This window comes from Vombatus ursinus, unplaced genomic scaffold, assembly GCF_900497805.2.
Source record: "Vombatus ursinus unplaced genomic scaffold, bare-nosed wombat genome assembly UNPS02014807.1, whole genome shotgun sequence".
Classification (NCBI taxonomy): Eukaryota; Metazoa; Chordata; class Mammalia; order Diprotodontia; family Vombatidae; genus Vombatus; species Vombatus ursinus.
Window position 1 is genome coordinate 63,042,267 of NW_020954585.1, and position 20,993 is coordinate 63,063,259.

A 20,993-nucleotide genomic window follows, 5' to 3' on the forward strand; every position below is an offset into this window, starting at 1 on the left:
TAAGGATGTGGTTAAGCTGGGAGAAGTCAGAGTGCAGAATGGTATATCACACATACCAAATGACTAGTATGAATACTGTGTACTGTAAGAGTTCAGAGAAGAAAGATCACTGTGAGTCTGGGTGATCCTGAAATCAAGTTGCTAATATCTATCCAAAATGCTACTTCGTGATCATTCTTTACAAAAAAAAAAAAAAAAAAAAAGGCATAGGATTTGACCTGTGTCCTAAACTGGACTATATTGAAGCTTATATTGTAATGCTGTTTTTACACCTATCTCTCCCTCCCTTCTCCTCTTGAGCTTCTAAACAAAGGATATCAAGCATTGCCATCTAGGAGCTGGTAATCATCTGGGAAAACAAAACACTGAAAAATGGCCAAGAAGGAGCTGAGTTTACACTTCCCATCACACCCTTAACACCAAATCTGGAGTTCAATTCCTACATTTATCCTTGACTTATTATAACAGCTTGGTTGTGTTTTAGTTCTACATGAAAATCTTGCAGCCTATTAAGCAGTTTTGCAGTAAAAACATTAAAAGAAAGATGGCGGAGAAAAAGCAGTGACTTGCTTGAGGTCTCCCCCAAACCCCTCCAAATACCTATAAAAAATGGCTCTAAACAAATTCTAAAGCAGCAGAACCCACAAAAAGACAGTGAAATAAATTTCCAGCCCAAGATAACCTGGATGGTTGATCAGAAAGGTATATTGTATCAGGCTGGGAGAGGAATGCAGTTCAGCATGGGTGCGCAGGCCGAAGCTAACCGGAGCAGACCTCAGAGGACTGAATCACAGGCAGCTTTGGCGGTTTTCAGACTCCTCAACCCATGAACACCAAAGACAACTTAGAAGGTCAGTAGGAAAAGTCTGTTTCTGCGGTAAGAGAAGCTCAGGGTCCCAGCCCCATTCCCCCAGCTCGGCCCCAGGGCGGCAGCTACTTCCTGAACTCAGCCCACAAACTGAGGCGGAATCAAGTGGCTGATCAGAGGGGGCTTGCAGGAATCTCTTTGCTGTTGCAGGATTCTCTTCCTTTGCCTGAGCTTGGATCTGGGTCACAGTTCTGGGTGGCTGTCCTGGGGCGACGAGGAGCACTGGTGTGGTGGAGCTTGTAGTGGCTGTGGAGAGGAAATCCTCCTCACGGTTCCAAGACAGAAAAGAGTGCTTGTGGTCACTCACAAACCAGAGCAAAGGCCAGGAAAGGAGTAAATACCTCACCCTTGATCATAGCACCTTGGAAAAACTGAAAACTTAAAGGTCCCTAGAAGTATCTCTGAAAACAGCTGCACAAAACCCCTGAAGCTTGGGACAGTACGTTCTCCACACTGGAAACAGACTCCTACCTTAACAAAGAGCTTATAACTCAAGTAATTGGCCGGGATCATGAGCAAGCAGTGCAAAAAGAGTCAGACCACAGAATCTTTCTTTGCTGACAAAGAAGATCAAAACATACAACCAGAAGAAGACAACAAAGCCAAAGCTTCTACATCCAAAGCCTTCAACAAAAGTATGAATTGGTCCCAGGCCATTAGAGCTCAGAAAGAATTTTGAGAAGCAAGAAAGAGAAGTGGAGAAAAAACTGAGAATGATGTTAAAGAAGACCCCAAAAAAATACTGAAGAAAATAACACCTTAAAAAATAGCTTAACCCAAATGGCAAAAGAGGTCCAAAAAACCAATGAGAAGAAGGAAGCCTTAAAAAGCAAAACTGGCCAAATGGAAAAGGAAGTCCAAAAGCTTACTGAAGAAAATGCTTTCTTAAAAATTAGAATGGAGCAATTGGAAGCTAGTGACAATTTGAGAAATCAAGGCACTGTAAAACTAATCCAAAAGAATGAAAAAATGGAAGAGAATGTGAAATATCTCATTGGAAAACACAACTGACCTGGAAAACAGATCCAGGAGAAAGAACTTAAAAATTATTGGACTATATGAAAGCCATGATCAAAAAAAGAGCCTAGACATCATCTTTCAAGAAATTCTCAAGGAAAACTGCCCTGTTATTTTAGAACCAAAAGGCAAAATAGAAATTGAAAGAATCCACCGATCTCCCCCTGAAAGAGATCCCAAAAGGAAAACTCCTAGGAATATTATAGCCAAATTCCAGAATTCCCAGGTCAAGTAGAAAATATTGCAGGTAGTCAGAAAGAAACAATTCAAGTATTGTGGAAACACAATCAGGATAACTCAAGATTTAGCAGCTTCTACATTAAGGGACCGGGGGGCATGGAATATGATATTCTGGATAGCAAAGCAAGAATCACCTACTCAGCAAAACTGAGTATAATACTTCAGGGTAAAAAGTGGCTATTCAATGAAATAGGGGACTTTCAAATATTCCTGAGGAAAAGATCAGAGTTGAATATAAAATTTGACTTTCAAATACAAGACTCAAGTGAAACATGAAGAGGAGACAGGAAAGACAAATCATAAGAGACTTATTAAGGTTGAACTGTTTACACTCCTACATGGAAAGATGATATTTGTAACTCATGAGTCCTTTGTCAGTATTAGGATAGTGGGAGGGAAAAAAATTATATGTATGTATAGATAGCTAGATAGAGGGCACAGGGTGAGTTGAAGATGAAGGGGTGATATCTGGAGAATAAAATTAAGGGGTGAGAAAGAATTTATACTGAGAGAAGGAGAAAGAGAGAAGTAGAATGGTGTAAAATATCTCACATGAAACAGACAAGAAAAGGCTTTTACAGTGAGTGGAAGGGAAATGGGGGAAAGTAAGAGGGAATGAGTGAATCTTATTCTCATAGGATTTGGCTTAAGGAGGGAATAACATACACAATGGGGTATGGAAATCTGTCTTACCCTACAGGAAAATAAGGGGGGAAGGGGATAAGAGAGCAGGGTGATGATAGAGGGGAGGGCAGATTGGGGGAGGGGATAATCAAAAGCAAACACTTATGAGGAGGGGCAGGGTCAAAAGAGAGAACAGAACAAATGAGGGGTAGGATAGGATGAAGGGAAATATACTGTTTTTCACAACAGGACAACTATGGAAGTGTTTTGCATGACTACACATCTACAACCTGTATCGAGATGCTTGCCTTTTCAATGGGGGTGGGTGGGGAAGGAGGAAGGGAGAAAATTTGTGACCCAAAATTTTAAAAACACATGTTAAAAATAAAAAAGAAAAACAAAAAAAAACACATTAAAAGGACACACATGTGAGTGGAATCTGCTTCTCTTTTGAGCTAGCTCCAGAATTGCTGGCTTGCACACAGGAGTGAAAAGAGGATGTGATTTGGAGTCAAATCTTAGGTTCAAATCTCAGTTCAGGCAAATCACTTCCTATTTCTGAGTCTCAGTCTCCTCACCAGCAAAATGAAGAAGTTCAGCTGGACAACCTCTGAGAGTCTCTTCCAATTCTAAACCTTAACCTATGACCTCAAGGTGGCAACCCACCTTGACCCTCTTGTCTCATTTGTTATGCTGGAGAGATATGTGGGCACCCATGGTTGCAGACAGCTTATTATATTTCCATCCCTTCATTATATAGGCAAGGAATCAATGGCCACATCTAATAAATATACTTAAGAGAGCATATAGTAAATATAATTGATATGGTATTAAGAATATAAATCAAAGATTATGTAAATAAAGACATTTCTCCCATTTCATTTAAAATTCTTACCCTCCAGCTCTACTTTTCAGTAGAACATAAAATTCTGTTCTCCCTTATCTCCATTTTCCTACCTTACAGCCTGCCAGCAGTATAACTACATATATATATATATATACACACACATACACACATAATTGCAATATAAAACAATTCCATTTTGTTTCCTTAAGATCAAACCAACATAATAGCTTGGATTCACATTCCTATACACTTAGGAAAATATCTGATTATAATTCATTTTTGTTTTTTAGGATCCATTTTATCTTTTCCTGTAAAAATAATTTCTCCAAATCTACAGCAGACACTGGTATGTATTCCTTTAGCTAAACTACTCCTACTCGACTCTGGAGAATCAGTAAATCATGTCCTGCTATAGCTGCTTTTTGTAACACTTATGACTTTCCCACAAGTATGTATGTGCATACGTATATACACATATACACAGATATATACATGTACACACAGACACAAACACATGTACACACACACACATATATAGACACACTCATGTGTGCATAAACATACTCTTCTACGCTGTTTTAGCACAAGCTCAAAAAAACCCAGTAGGTCTTATTATCCAAGTTCAATTGAAAAAATTTAATTTTAAAATAAACATTTACCCTGTTATGAAAACCTGAAGGTTTTGCATATGTACAAAGAAATAACTAAAATTTACTTTAGAACCATAAAAGCTTCTGTCAATTTACCTAACACTAATATACTACTAGAAGAAGACTACACAGCAACTCTTCCGGGCCTTGTCTCCATTTCCTAGGCTACATATGTACATTATGACAAGAGCTTTCTGGAGACTATATATAAATCTTTTATCTTTCTATTGTGTTTGCTTATATAAGTTAAAATGTAAAAATCAGAACAGATAAGGCTGATATAAGATTTCTTATTAACTAAAAAAGATAAATGGATAAAAGATAACACATATAAAAAATTATAGTTTAATATTTTTAAAAAAGGCTGTTCTCCCTTAAACAGATGCCAATTCTGATAAAGTATAACCTACTTCATTTTTCAGATGAAGAAAACGAAGCCCAGAGATAACAAGAAATTTTCCTAAGGACAGAAAGCTAGCTAGTACCCCAGCAAGGCTAAGAACTCAGGCCTAATTCTGAAAGATTATCCTTTGAGCTTATAGAAGGCCCTTTTTGAATCTATGGTGCCAGAACCATGATCTGAAACAAAGCAATGCCAAAAGAGCAGGGACCCCTTTGCTCTATTTTTATATTTTGAAAGTAATCCAAGAACAGAACTCACAAAAGTGAAGGAATTATAAAGGGCAAAGAATTGTGATTCTAGTGAAACCCAATCATGAACCTAAGAGAAGGAACCACTGATGAGTAAAAGGCATGGGAGTTCAACATGATTGCTTACAGATTTGGGGGACCTAAAGAACATGTAGCCCAATCCCTTCATTTTAAAGAGAAAGAAAATAAGGCCCAGAGTGGGGTTAAGTAGCATGCCCAAGATCACATAGGTAGTAAGGAGCAGAGCTGGGAATCAAACTCAAGTTCTTTAACCTCCAAATCCAGCAAGCTTTCTAACGCATCACAGCCAGTGCCTCTCAGAATGTACAGAACAAATCAAACAAAACCAAAAAAAAAAAAAAAAATTAAGAACAGACTTAGATTAAAAACTATTTCAGCTGTCTCCAAGCGAGATACACGCAACCAAACAACTGATTTAGCAAGTCTTTTGTTTGTCCTAAAGACTTGAGCCTATGAGCCAGCTTTGTTCTAAATACCAACAGGCTTATGCCACGGGTAACACCACTTTCTAACAAAAAAATGGACTGCTGGTCACATGCTGTAATCCTTAGTCAGCTTCCTGGGCTGGGCTAGCTGGGAATTCATTTGTCACAAGACTGCTCTGGTAAAAATCACAGGCTAATAAAGGAAGATGAGACAAGGGAATAAATTACCAATAGATTATTCTACTTTGGTACTCTCTATGCAGCTGGAGCTTTTGGGGGGTTGACAATGAAGCATATTTATGTGACTTCGTTTATGTTTTGCTCTATATTCTCAGCAATTTAATGCATTATTTATTTTGGCTTATAACCACTGTGAGTGGTTTTAAGTACAATAATAAGCTTTTAAGGTTTAGTACCACAAAACTGAAATACTAAAGTAAAATAATCATATAAATTATTAAGTATAAATACAGTAAGATGCTATATGCCCAATTACTCTTCAGTACATTTGGATAATTCTGTGCAAGTTAATGACAACACCTTACATTGACAGCTACCACACATTTTTCAGATCCACTCTGTCTTCTGGTCAGTCCTCATACTAAAAAAAGTCAACTAATTGATGCATATCATGCACCAAAATTACATGGAGGTGAAAGGTGACAGTGTTTTTAAGCCTGTGCTTTAGACTGGGAGGTGGTACAAGTGCAGTGGAAGGAACACTCATTTTGGGGTCAGAGGATCAAAGTTACAATCCTAGCTTCGGCCACTCAGGGTGACCTCAGGCTAAGCCAATGGGCCTCAGGGTCCTAGTCTGTAAAGTCAGGTGGTTGGAGTAGATGACTTTTGAGGTCTCTTACAGCTCTAAATCCATCATCTTACGATCTTAAAAAGTTATTTTTTAAAATCATGTTTAAAGGAATCATGTATTAAAAGGATAAGTATTTTCTGAATAAAAAGAAATCTGAAAGCTATCTTGCCTAGTTGGAAAAACAACAGCAGAGGGTAGAAGGTTAATTTTGGCATACAAAATAAAATTCAGCCAATAAATAATCACATTTTTACTTTTGTGATCTTAATATATATTTTCAATTCAAACAAATCCTATTTATATGAAAAATAGCTAGGATTTCTTGCAATAGTGGTTTACCTTTTTTAATTTTATTTTTTTCATTAAGAAAAATCTATTTTCTTTCTCTCTCTCCCTTTTTTTTGGGGGGGGGGAGATTCTTCTAACAAATATGCAGTCAAAACAAATTTTCAAGTTCAAAAAATATAAGTCTCAATTTGTACCTTGAGTCCATCACCTCTCTGTCAGGTTGGTAGCATGTTTAATCATGACTGGTCATTGCACTGCTCAGTGTTTCAAAATTATTCATTTTTACAATATTGTTTTTATTGTATGAACTCTTCTGGTTCTACTCACTTAACTTTACATAAATTTATACGAGTCTTCTCAGGATTTTCTAAAACTGTATCCTTAGCCATTTTTTACAGCAAAATAGTGTTCCATTACTCATATACCACAATTGATCCAATCATTCTGATTGGCACCCCCATTAGTTTCAAGTTCTTTTTCACCCCTATAAGAGCTGAACAGCTAGAGTGCTTTAAGGTCTGTAAAGCATTTTGCATATGTTATCTCACTTGATCCTCTCAACATCCTGTGAGATTGGTGCCATTATCCTCTTCATTTTACAGGAAACTGATCCTCTCAAAGCAAAATTACTTGCCCAAGGTCACATATCTGGTAAGTGACTGAACAAAGTTTTTAACTCAGGTCTTCTCAACTCCAAGTTCAGGGCACCATCTCCTACACTATATAACTACTAAATGGATGGGGTTCATTTATCATATTCAGGCTAACAAGAGCTACTATCAGTTTTGTATATGAGAGAACTGAATATTATGCTTAACACAGCATCTTGCATGTTGTAAGCACTCAATAAGCAATTAATTGAAATTAAAAGGATTCATTTTTAGTAAAAGCCTACTTAAAGTTATTTAATCTTTCTTTAATGGTTCAAATGGTACTTGAGAAATTTCAAAGCCTTGGGGTCATCAGTGAAATAGCCAATTGTCATTGTACAATATTATAGAAGATTTCTAGTAATTTGAATTCATTCAACTATATTCTAAATAAACATGAAATTATTGTTCTAAAGTCCATAGGATCTGTACCTTTTCTAGAAAGAACACTCCAAAGGCACTCTAGCATCATTCTCACCCATAACACTTAGCTAAGTGGTTCTGTTTTCAAAAAGATTTGCGTCCATTTGTGTGTTTTCAAGCTTCCAAAATATGGAATGATGGTTGGCTCTTTTTGATATATAACTATTAAATATTTTTAATTTATAGAATCACTAGACACACAAAACCCAATCTGTCTGCGCCACCTTACCCAGTCTGTCTGTGATAGATTATTTTATAAAGTCCTTACAGGAAAACATCTTAAAGAGTGTAGATATTTAGGTGGCCAAAGCTTCCCTTACATACAAAATGTATGTGCATACTCATAAACTCATTTAAAACTCATAATTTATTTACTTCTCTTGGTCTTTTCTAAAACAAAGAACCCACAGATACATCACAGAGTTCTTTCTGAAACAAAAAAAAAGTTGCTTTAGCAGGAAAAAACATAAACCTACCTTGGGAAAGGCACTGATTTGCCAAGGCGACCTGACCTGAATGCAAATAGAGATTAAGACGTGTGAAGATACCAGTCAAGGAAGGAATTGTAATGAAACAAAAGGCAACACAGGCCTAAAAGAGAAAGGAAAAGATTATTATTACATCTCAGGACACATCTTTGGTGCCAACGTGGTAGCTTGATATTTCTACTTTTTAAAAATAGATTTTTTTTCAGGTAAATGTATTGAAATCCACCCCTACAAGTTTGAATTTAGATCCTACTCTCCATAAAAAAATAAAAAAGGAAGTTTCTAAGAGCTCCTCAAATCTGAATTTCCAAATGAAAAAGTGTTTCTTATCAGTTACAATAAGAGCATATGAGAAAGACAATTAATCTTCTGATGACCTTTAACATAATTGACATCAACTTTCTTGCAATTCTCCTTCAAATATTACTGCTAATGGAGAAATTAAAGAAAATTTATTTATCTGTGAGTGATTTGAAAAATCAGTATTTAGACCATCCTGCTACTTAACAACTGCTTTATTATTCTTTTACTTTAATAACTGTTTACTAAGTAAAAAGTTAAATAAAAAATTAGTATAATGAGTTCAAGAATCTTTTCTCTTCAGAACATACCCGGACAAATGCAGCAGTCTTTCTGGAGTGATTTCCTTTCATTACTCTTCTTGTTTCCATCGTCAACTTGTTCACACTCTAAAGAGTTTTGAAGTAAATTAAAAAAAAAAAGTTAATCGTCAATGTGCCGCTATAGCTTATCCAAATTAACTGTGAAACACAACTTTTATAACAGACTACAGATCACTGGCCAAAGTTCTATGCTCAGCTTATATAGAAATAGTTAATGTGAGGGACATCTAAATATTTCCAAAGCACCACTCAATACCTACCATTAGGCTGTCAAAATAGTAAAAATATGCACACTTAAACTTAATCAAAACACTCCAATGAGAGTGATAAAACAAACAAACTCGTCAAATTAGCAATTCTCATGAAATGGTAAGATTAACATTATTATGCCTAGAATAAATAATTTAGAATAAAAAATTCAGATTTTCCTATTCCTGCTGGTATGGATGATCTCTACACTATCTCCAAGTTCAAAATTAAAAAAAAATAAAATAAAAAAATAAAAACCTGACTTTAAAAGGTGCTTCAAATATGGCAGCAGATTATCACCCTCACAATTCATCATTTAATATTTACTAAAACTTAGTCACAGGTCTTTTTTTTATTCCGAACCTAGCAAACACCAAATAAAATGAGCATTTCCGTGTACATTGTAGAACAGGAGAGGACTGTGCATGAAATAGACATAGGTCTTTTAAGAAACTTGATTTTTATTCTAATTTCTATTTCTTGAGTACAGCAGTAGTTAACTATAAATAAACATACAAAGCTATTTAAATGTACAAGGATTATTTCTTGTTAGAAACAAAAAAAATTTAATAATCTCCTTTTCAAAAAATCATAGAGGTCTGCCTGCACTAAAATTTGCTCACTTTAAATCCACATTTGGACTAAGGAATTCTTAAAGATGTCTCAATTTCCTTGCTTATTTTTATTTTCTACTTCTGCTATGAAAATTCAATAAGCCACATGAAATCAGGAAATGTGGGGTCTATTCCAGTTCTGCTACTAACTACTTATGTCACTCTTAATTTCTCAAGGCCCCAGTGTCTTCAGCTATAAGATACATAAAATGAGGTACGTAGACTAGGTGAATCACTACTTCAAAATTCTTTTGACTTCAAGTTAACCCTGAGAACAAAAAAAAGTTGTTTCCCTTTAAACACACAAGTGAAATGTAAAATAGAATACATGTAGTCTTTTTGTAGAGGTGGAAAACTGCTATAATAATCTTTTTTTTAATTTTTTAACAAGGGCTTCAGGTCTAACATTCAAAATCAATACAAGCCACTTAACTTAAGTTCATCTGTATCCTTGTCTGGAGATACACTGAAATAGTAGCATTTAAATTTTAAGAGAAAACTTGAATCAAAACCATTATGCAATGATTTTGTTAACATTAGTAAACTCTGCTTTTCCTAACCAAGAAAGCAATAGCAATGGCAGACCATTAAAAACCCAGATTCAGGTCTGTGTATACACTTACATGAATCAATTGGACAAGAACAGGTTCCAGATTGCAAAACATTGACCTGGTCTCCACATAAAAACTCAACTGTTGCTCAAAGTCACGACCAAATGAAACCTAGGATCAGGAAGAAATATGAGGATAAGTCATAGGTTATTCTATTCATTCAGAAGCTCCTGATTGATGGATTTTGATAAGATAATATGATGAGATAATTTGATGAGATAATAATGAGTTAATATTGCCTTGGTACCTGCCTCCATCACAGAGTGAGTGGGAAATAGAAACCACTGAAGTGGAATATGTAAAAGTTAGAATATCATAATACTTCATCAACAAATATTTACCCAGCTACCACAATGTACAAGAGATTATGCTAGGCACTGAGGCTAATAAAGAAGTATAAAATACTATCACTGTTTCTCCAAGGAGCTCACAATCAAACTGGGGAGAAAAAATGTAAGTGCCAAAATGAAGCACAGAAAATATATGTATAAAGAGTTCTAATGAGGAAAAAGTCATCCTACTCTAGTTTCGTTTGGAATAATAAATCAAGGGTAATGGAGACAAACAAAGCCTTAAAGGATGGGTAAGAATTAGAAAGGAAGGAGGTGAGAGAAATACTTTAGGCAAGGGGAACTTTAGAGGAAAGGGGCAGAAGGAAAATACTGCGGGAGGGAATTGATTAATGGATGAAGAGAATATGAGTGGCTCCTAAAAGACTTTAGAATAATTTTTCACGCTATAAAAATCAATCATTGAACGGTTAGTGCTAATCGTGTTAGGCTGTCTGGGATATACAAAATTACAAGACATCATTCCCATTTAAGGTGTTTTGTGAAACTTGAAAATCTAGTTGGGGAAATAGGAAACACACATCAAACAAAAAATACACAAGGCACCACAATTAGAGGCTAAATTATGTTTGGGGACTTAAGTATAATTAAGGAAAGGAAATTATTTGTGTGGGCTGAAGTACCCAGAGAAGCTGGATTTATTAAACAGGGGAAACAAGGCAGACCCTGAAGGGTGAGTATATTATAAATAGGAGGAAAAGAGAGAGGACAGTCCTGAATGAGGTAGCAGTATGCACAAAGATACATACTAAGCAATGGTAAAAATTAAGGAGAATAGTAAAACTAGAGTAGCAGCTTCATACTGAGGAATAAATAAGATATGATAACTAGGGGACCAGATTTGGAGGGCCTAAAAGTAAGTAAGTTCAGACTCAATGGAAAAGATAACAGGGATTTTCTATAGGTCCCTTGAACAAGTGACTAACACAATGGAAGTGGTATTTTAGACATAATCCAATAAATACTACACAAAAAATAGATGGAAAAAGCTTGTAGATCAGGTTTAACTCAGGTGAGTTCAGTGGTTCATATTTGGGATTGTAACAGGTCATCTAACAGTTAACAGAAGGAGGTTTACCTAGCGATAGCAAGAAAAGGATACTCAACAAGAATGCAGCACTGGTTCAGGTAAATACAGTTGTCCTCTTCCCTCACCCTTTTCTTCACATGGAAATGCATGTGGTCAAGAGCTGGTGTTGGATCAGAGGTATGGTGATTTTCATGGCAGTGGGGCATCTTCTGCCAAGTCTGAGGGGACACTGACTCCTGGTGGGCTAAATTTTTTATGCCCTAGGTAACTGTGAAACCATATTAGCAGCTCGAGTCTTATCCCCCTGAATCAATTAAGTCTCAGAGACAGTTTCTTTGACTTTCAGGACACAAGAAGCCAAATTATGGCAAAATCTTAAAAGAAACTAGCCTGACCAATAGGGCAGAGTCTTTCTTAGTATATATATTGTCCCTATTATAGGAAAGACATATTAAAAACTGGGAAGACAAATTAGAAAGTTTTTGCAGTAATCCAGGCATGAAGTGATAAGCAATTGGATTGTGGGGATAACACAAGGAATAGAGAGTAAAGGAAAAATTTGAGAAATATTACAAAGGAATAATTCACAGGATTTGATGAGAATGAATATAAGAGATCAAGGAAAGGAAAGTCAAAGATAAACTAAAGATTATCAGCTAGAGAAACAAAAAGATTAATGGTGCTTCTGACCGAAATAGGGAAATTGGGAAGGTTATCCAAATTCTCAACAAAAGGCTGATATTGACCTATTTTTTCATACCATTGCTAATTAAAATTAAAATTTCTATATTTTTGAATGTCCAGGATAGAATGATTCATGATGCTAGGAAGTTTAATTGCTGAGAGACTGAGTAAAATTTCTCATCGGGGTAGCACCTAGACCAATGTATCTGAGATCTAATACAATCTACACACCCACTGGGCTTCTTATAATCAGGATGAAAATGATGACTTACTGCCATGATGAGCATTGTATAAGAAAAACTTCAAAGATATTAGGATAGTTAGTCCTAAGGCATATCTATTAATTTCACAAGATATATCTCTTTGGATGGGATTGATCTTTTTCTATGTTTCTTCTTACTGATGGGCAATAAAACTTGAAAAAAGCATCATTTTTATATTTTATCTAGAAGAAGGCTTCTAAACCTGGGATCCAAGAACTTTAAAAAATTTGATAAATACATTTCAATAAAATTGGTTTCCTTATGTATTTTACACATTTAAAAACATTTTGAAATGGGGGGAGGGGCACATGAAAATTACTCTTATTGGAATTGGCTCAAAGAGGGAATAATGATACAATCAGTTGGGCATAAAAATCAATCTTACCCTATAGCAAAGCAGGAAGGATAGAGGAGGTGGGACTATGGAAACGAGGGCTGATTAGGGGAGGTAGTAGTCAGAATCAAAAAACTTTTGAGGATAGACAGGGTAAAAGGAAAGCAAGAGTAGGATAAACGGGGAAAATAAGATGGAGGGAAATACAGAATAATCATAACCGTGAAAAAAAATTTTAAAGCAAGTTTCTCTGATAAAGGCATCATTTCTCAAATATATAGAGAACCTAGCCAAATCTGTAAAAATAAAAGCCATTCCCCAATTGATAAATGGTCAAAGGATACAAACAGGCAGTTTTCAGATGAAGTAATCAAACCTACCTATAGGCATATGAAAATGCTCCAAAAATCACTATTGATTTGAGAAATGAAAATTAAAACTCTGAGATACCACCCCATACCTATAAGATTGGCTAATAAGACAGAAAAGGAAAATGATAAATGTTGGAAGGGATGCAGGAAAATTGAAACACTAATGCCCAGTTGGTGAAGTTGTGAACTGATTCAACCATTCAGTAGAGCAATTTGGAACTATGCCCAAAGGGCTATAAAACCATGCATACCCTTTTGACCCAACAATACCACTACTAGGTCTCTAAGTCTTTATCCCAAAGAGTTAAAAACAAAAAGGAAAATGACCTATGTGTAGGCAAATATTTATAGCAGCTCTTTTCTGGTGGCAAACAATTGGAAATTTAGGGGATGTCCATCAACTACAGAATAGCTGAACAGGTTGTGGTATATGATTGTGATGGAATACTATTGCGTTATAAGAATGACAAGCAGGATGCTCTCAGAAAAACCTGGAAAGACTTACATGAACTGATCCAAAGTGAAATGAGCAGAATCAGGAGGACATCATACATAGTAACAGCAATATTGTACAATCATCAACTTTTTTTTTAAGGCAATTGGGGTTAAGTGACTTGCCCAGGGTCACATGGCTAGTAAGTGTCAAGTGTTTGGTCAGAGGTCACATTTGAACTCAGGTCCTCCTGACTTCAGGGCCGGTGCTCTATCCACTGTACCACCTAGCTGCGCCTACAATGATCAACTGTGAATGACAACTATTCTCAGCAATACAAAAATTCAAGACAATTCTGAAGGACCTGTGATGAAAAATGCTATCCATCTCCAGAGAAAGAATGGGTGGAGTCTGAATGAAGATCAAAGCATATATTTTTAAATTTTCTTTCTTTTTCTTTTTTGGTCTGTTTTTTTTTTCACATGACTAATATGGAAACATTTTGCACAACTACACATATATAACCTATATCAAGTTGTTTGCCTTCTCAATGAGGTAGAAGTAGAGGGAAAGAGGGAGAGAATTCGAAACTCAAAATTTTTAAAAATGAATGTTAAAAATTGTTTTTACATTTAATTGGGAAAAATAAAATATTAAATTTTAAAACATTCTCAGAAGCAGTCCATGGCAAAGAGGTCCATGACACAAAAAAAGTTTTGTTGTTATTCAGTCATATCACACTCTTCATGACCCCATTTGGGATTTTCTTGGCAAAGATACTGGAGTGGTTTGCCATTTCCTTCTCCAGCTCATTTTACAGATGAAGAAACTGAGGCATATAGTGTTTAAGTGATTTGCCCAGAGTCACACACTAATTGTCTGAGGCCCAATTTGAACTCAGGCCCTCCTGATTCCAGGCGCAGTGCTCTATCCACTGCACCACCCAGCTGCCCAACAAAAAAAGTTAAAGACTCCCTAATCTAAAATGGAGGTGTCCATGACACAAAAAAAGTTAAAGATCTAAATGGGCAGCTAGATGGCTCAGGGGATAGGGCACTGGGTCTAAAGTCAGAAAGACCTGAGTTCAAATCCAGCCTCAGACAACTAGTAGCTATGTGACCCTGGGCAAGTAACTTAACCTCTGTTTGCCTTAATCTACTGCTTAATCCATTTCTTCCTGAAATGGAAAAGCACTCCAATATCTTTGCCAAGAAAACCTCATGAACAATATAGTCCATGGCGTCATGAAGAGTCAGACACTACTGAATGACTGAACAACAATTTAAAATGACTTGAAATTTACCTCAGTATATGAGGTATCCATTGTTCTCTAATTTCTAAGAGATTTCCAAAATCTTAAGATGGAATGGATTACTAGGGGAAAGCACCTAAAAGAGAATTAAAGGAATTTTATAATGGTTATGGCCTTTTCAAAAACATATATCTGTTCTCTAAAGCCATTTATCAACTGTTTTCCTAATAAGAATCATATTAAAATCCTCCTACTATTAATAGTGCTGCTATTCTAGGTAGCTCATGGATGGCAAGTGAAAATGTGAAAAGAAACTTCTCATCCAAGGGGCTTCTCCCTCTTCCCATCTTTGAGTAGGACTGATTCCCCAGGAAAGTCAAACATCTCTTCCTCCCCATACTTAGCCAAAAGGAGATTTAACACGTGTTCTCAACAAGGCTGTTAGAATTCCTTAGAATGCCTCTTGTTCCTTTACGTTAGTTTCTGTGACTTTCAGAAAAAGCAATACAAAACTACAAACATCACATTATAAATGAATATCTAAATCAATAGGGTAATAAAATGCACCATTGCATTTTCTAACATGGGCTCATGAATCTAACCTATTATCAACATCCAATTCTATATTTCATTTCATATAAGCAAGCTAGCTGCTGAATATGATCCCATTTTCAAAGTAAACTAGTTACTTTAATTCCTGCCTCAAAGTTACCTCAACAAAGAAAGGCATGACTACCACATATGGAGATTTGAAAAACATGAATCAAAATGATGACAAGATACTTACATTGATTGAGGCATTTTCTAAATAATTCCAACAAAAATATAGAGAAAATTTCCTTTTTAACAAATTTTACCAGAAAACAGAAAAGTTATATTATTTTTTATGTGTATATATATATGCATAGTCACTTTTCAAATGAACTAAACTTCTACTCCACACCCCCCTACCACCACTTACCATTTTTATAAATCCATTAATTAAAACTGACAACATTCTCTTTTCATCCTCAAGGGTGAGTGCACTGTAAACAATGGATTTATATTACTGACAATGGAAACAATTCATGTTCTCAAGAAAATATGTTAAAAGTTAAACAACATGGTTAAAAAAAATTTAACTTGGTGGGTTTCGCTTTTTTGTTTTTTGTGTGTGTGTGTTTTTTTTTTTTTTTGAAGCAATTGGGGTTAAGTGACTTGCCCAGGGTCACACAGCTAGTATCAAGTATCTGGTTTGAGACCAGATTTGAACTCAGGTCCTCCTGAATCCAGGGTCGGTGCTCTATCCACTGCACCACCTAGCTGCCCCATTGGTTGGTTTTTTAATCACAACAAGCTAGACATTTTTATCTTCTATTTAATTGAAGATAATTTTACTAATATATCTTTCATCTTTCTCAGATTACATTTTATTTACTGGTATTCTTTTGCAATATTATAAATTTTGTGCAACAAGAAACATCCTTTGAAATGTAAATGCTATCAAAAGTACAATCCAAAAAACTCTAACTCATGAGAGGTTTTGACCATTTAGGCTCTATAGAGATAGATTATTTTGACTATCTATTTTCCCTCAAGTTTATATTCTATACATATATTTATATTTGTACATATATTGATTTATAGATCAATCTATAAATATCTATATAAAAGCTTGAGGGGGAAAAAAGATAAAATTGGGGGGAAATAGGAAGAAGATATTTAAATCTCTAGGTCCTCAAATGTGGCCCTTTGACTGAATCCAAACTCACTGAACAATAAAATTTCTGTTCTGTGAAGTTTGGATTCAGTCAAAGGGCCACACTTGAGGACCTAGAAAATCACGTGTGGCCTCAAGAGGCCGAAGATTTTCCACCCCTGCAAACAAAAAGGCAGGGGTAAGAGAGGTTTGAAACTTGGAGAAAAGAAATTCTCCTCTCCTGAGGTTATTTGCTGAGTAGGTGATTCTTGCTTTGCTCTCCAGAATATCATATTCCATGCCCTCTGGTCCCTTAATGTAGAAGCTGCTAAATCTTGTGTTATCCTGATTGTGTTTCCACAATACTTGAATTGTTTCTTTCTGGCTGCTTGCAATATTTTCTCCTTGACCTGGGAACTCTGGAATTTGGCTATAATATTCCTAGGAGTTTTCTTTTGGGGATCTCTTTCAGGAGGTGATTGCTGGATTCTTTCAATTTCTATTTTGCCCTCTGGTTCTAAAATATCAGGGCAGTTTTCCTTGAGAATTTCTTGGAAGATGATGTCTAGGCTCTTTTTTTTGATTGTGGCTTTCAGACAGTCCAATAATTTTTAAGTTCTCTCTCCTGGATCTATTTTCCAGGTCAGTTGTTTTTCCAATGAGATATTTTACTTTGTTTTCTATTTTTTCATTCTTTTGGATTTGTTTTACAGTGTCTTGATTTCTCATAAAGTCATTGGCTTCCAATTGCTCCATTCTAATTTTTAAGGAAGTATTTTCTTCAGTAATCTTTTGGACTTCCTTTTCCATTTGACCAATTTTGCTTTTTAAGGCATTCTTCTCCTCATTGGCTTTCTGGACCTCTTTTGCCATTTGGGTTAGGCTGTTTTTTAAGGTATTATTTTCTTCAGTATTTTTTTGGGTCTCCTTCAGCAAGCTGTTGACTTGTTTTTCATGATTTTCTTGCATCACTCTCAGTTTTTCCTCAACTTCTCTTACTTTCTTCTCAAAATCCTTTCTGAGCTCTTCCATGGCCTGAGACCAATACATCTTTTCTTGGAGGCTTCAGATGTAGGAGCTTTGCCTTTGTTGTCTAATTCTGGTTGTATGTTTTGATCTTGTCAGTAATAAAAGATTCTATGGTCTGACTCTTTTTGCACTGCTTGCTCATGATCCCGGCCAATTACTTGAGTTATAAGCTCTTTGTTAAGGTAGGAGTCTGTTTCCAGTGTGGAGAATGTACTGTCCCAAGCTTCAGGGGTTTTATGCAGCTGTTTTCAGAGATACTTCTAGGGACCTGTAAGTTTTCAGTTCTTCCAAGGTGCTATGATCAAGGGTGAGGTGTTTACTCCTTTCCTGGCCTGTACTCTGGTCTGTGAGTGACCACAAGCACTCTTTTCTGTCTTGGAACCGTGAGGAGGATTTCCTCTTCACAGCCACTACAAGCTCCACCACACCAGTGCTCCTCGTCGCCCCAGGACAGCCACCCAGAACTGTGACCCAGATCCAAGCTCAGGCAAAGCAAGAAAATCCTGCAACAGCAAAGAGATTCCTGCAAGCCCCCCTCTGATCAGCCACTTGATTCCCCCTCAGTTTGTGGGCTGAGTTCAGGAAGTAGCTGCCGCCCTGGGGCCGAGCTGGGGGAATGGGGCTGGGACCCTGAGCTTCTCTTACCGCAGAAACAGACTTTTCCTACTGACCTTCTAAGTTGTCTTTGGTGTTCATGGGTTGAGGAATCTGGAAACTGCCACAGCTGCCTGCGTTTCAGTCCTCTGAGGCCTGCTCCAGGTTTGCTGAGACCTGTGCGCCTATGATGAATTGCATTCCTCTCCCCACCCGGAACAATATAACTTTCCAATTAACCGTTCGGATTGTCTTAGGCTGGAAATTTGTTTCACTCTTTTTGTGGGTTCTGCTGCTTTAGAATTTGTTCAGAGCCATTTTTAATATGTATTTGGAGGGGTTTGGGGGAAAGCTCAAGCAAGTCACTGCTTTTACTCCGCCATCTTGGCTCCACCCCCATCGACAGGCAGTTTTCAGATGAAGATATTAACGCTATCTATAGGCATATGAAAAAATGCTCTAAATCACTATTGCTTAGAGAAATGCAAATCAAAACAACATCACACTTATCAGATTGACCAACATGACAAAACAGGAAAATGAGAAATGTTTCAGAAGATATAGGAAAATCAGAGCACTAATGCATTGTTGGTGGAATTGTGAACTGATCCAACCATTCTGGAAAGCAATTTGGAACAATGCCCAAAGGGCTATAAAAATGTGCATACCCTTTGACCCAGCAATAGCACTTCTAGGGCTGTATCCCAAAGAGATCATAAAAAAAGGGAAAAGGACCCACATGTACAAAAATATTTATAGCAGCTCTTTTTGTGGTGGCCAAGAATTGGAAATTGAGGGAATGCCCATAAGCTGGGGAATGGCTGAACAAGCTGTGGTATATGAATGTAATGGAATACTATTGTGTGGTATATGAATGTAATGGAATACTATTGTCTATAAGAAATGATGTGCAAGCAGACTTCAGAAAACCCTGGAAAGACTTATAGGAACTGACGCTGAGTGAAGTGAGCAGAATCAGGAGAACACTGTACACAGTAGCAGTAACATTATGCAATAGACTTATCTCTTCTTAGCAATGTAAGGATCTAAGATAACTCCAAAAGACTCATGATGGAAAATGCTATCCACATCCAGAAAAGAACTATGGAGTCTGAATAGAGATCAAAGCATATTATTTGCTCTCTTTTTTTTGTTTCTTCTTTCTCATGGCTTCTCCCATAGGTTCTAATTCTTCTTTACAACATGACTAATGTGAAAATAGGTTTAATATGAATGTTTATGTTAAGTCTATATCAATTTACATGCTGTCTTAGCATGGGGGGAGGGGAGAGATGGGGAGAAAATTTGGAACTCAAAATCTTATGGAAGTGAATGTTGAAAATTAAAAATAAACAAATAAATTTATTTAAAATAAAAAGACTCTTAGGAAATCAAAACTTTAGATCCTTTCCCCACTTAAATGAACCCATAATGGAGCCGCCCAAGAAAAAGGAAAATGGCAGAAGTGATCATTTGGCCCTTTCCAAAGAATTCTGAAAGGATTCTGACCCCCAAGTGCAATGAAAGCAGCTCTTGCAGACTCCAGTCTAGACCATCTACAGAACAAAGCTGTCCTTCCCTTGAACAATTCAATATTTTGTCTAAATTTGAAATAATTAGCTGGTAATGAGTTTTAATTAAAATTATATATTATTGGATAAATGTTCTGCTACCAGCTGTTATAAGAAGCCTCTCAAAGGCTTTTCATCTTAGTATTTTTCATCTGAAATACAACAGGCTTTTTTTTAATCACTTAAAAAACCACCTGCTACTTCATTTCTGCCTTTCATTTATCAAAAGATTACCAGTTGACTGCCTTCCCATCAGCAAAAGGAACAAAATACCCTTGTTAGCTCTGTGTTAGAGAAAATCTTAATGGGCTAAACAAAGTTATAACACATAAAGATAGTCAGAGTTGCATTTTAAATCAATAATTTTCTAGTATGAACTCTTGGGATATCTGATCTAACATTCACCACATAAGAACTCAATGGTTCACAGATATGAATGGGATCTTACTTCACAGAGTCATGCATCGTCTTACAAACATGCAATAAAGCATTCAGGATGACGGGATCCTTGGTAGGCTCTTGTTGATGCCTAAAAAACATTTAAAGATAGAGGGTAAAAAGTATAGAGAGTATTGGAATGTTTTAGGACAATGAAAATGCATAACATCAGGCCAAAACAACACCAAAAAATCTCACATTATTTACAAAATGGGCATTTTTATCTAATCTGCATCAGAAATAGATCACACTAGTTAGGGACAAGGTCTTATTTTGGGGTTTTTTTGGGGGGGTCAAGTGACAAAGTTTACTACTTCATACATGCTAAAAATTTGAAAACACAGTAAGAATACATTAAAAATCACCCCTTAAATATATTGCCAATATGTTCCAGGGTATCCTCCACACATTTTCTTTGTATATTAACTACCAAGTAAAAGCATAATTTAGATGTATACAATAAAAAGGAAAGAACTAATTATTGTAGCAAAGAGTTATGTAAATTAGAGTACTCATGTTCCTTCCTAATCATACAAAATACACATTTTATAAATAAGGCAACAAACAATGGTGTAAATTCTGCCACAACCACCAAAAAAGGTATTCATTTTTCAGAACTGGATCTGTTCACAGGATAATCAAAATAATTACTTAAATGTTCTGGTCTTTACAGGAGCATCTGGAGCTAACAGAAAATAATGAATTTAAGTTCATAATATGAAATGGTGCTTCCAAGGTACTAAGGAGAGGCACTTCTTGCTTCAAAAACAAGTTAGCTCAGAGCCGTATGCTTAATAATTACCCAAATGTGTTATTATTAGTTTTCCATTTGCTTCATATATTAAAACTATCACAATGTGACAACA

General features: G+C 36.1%; 1 protein-coding gene across 2 annotated transcripts in view; it reads right to left on the reverse strand.

Moving 5' to 3' along the window:
- The window catches only part of LOC114052277 (UPF0505 protein C16orf62), a 119,341-nt gene that overhangs the window by 28,811 nt on the left and 69,537 nt on the right, over nt 1-20,993 (reverse strand). For both annotated transcript variants that reach the window (XM_027874815.1, XM_027874816.1), the window contains exons 22-26: nt 20,138-20,218; nt 15,779-15,842; nt 10,113-10,211; nt 8,615-8,692; nt 7,992-8,106 (exon numbers count right to left, since the gene is read on the reverse strand). In XM_027874815.1, coding sequence (XP_027730616.1) covers nt 7,992-8,106; nt 8,615-8,692; nt 10,113-10,211; nt 15,779-15,842; nt 20,138-20,218 — 437 coding nt within the window. The remainder of the gene's footprint in view (nt 1-7,991; nt 8,107-8,614; nt 8,693-10,112; nt 10,212-15,778; nt 15,843-20,137; nt 20,219-20,993) is intronic.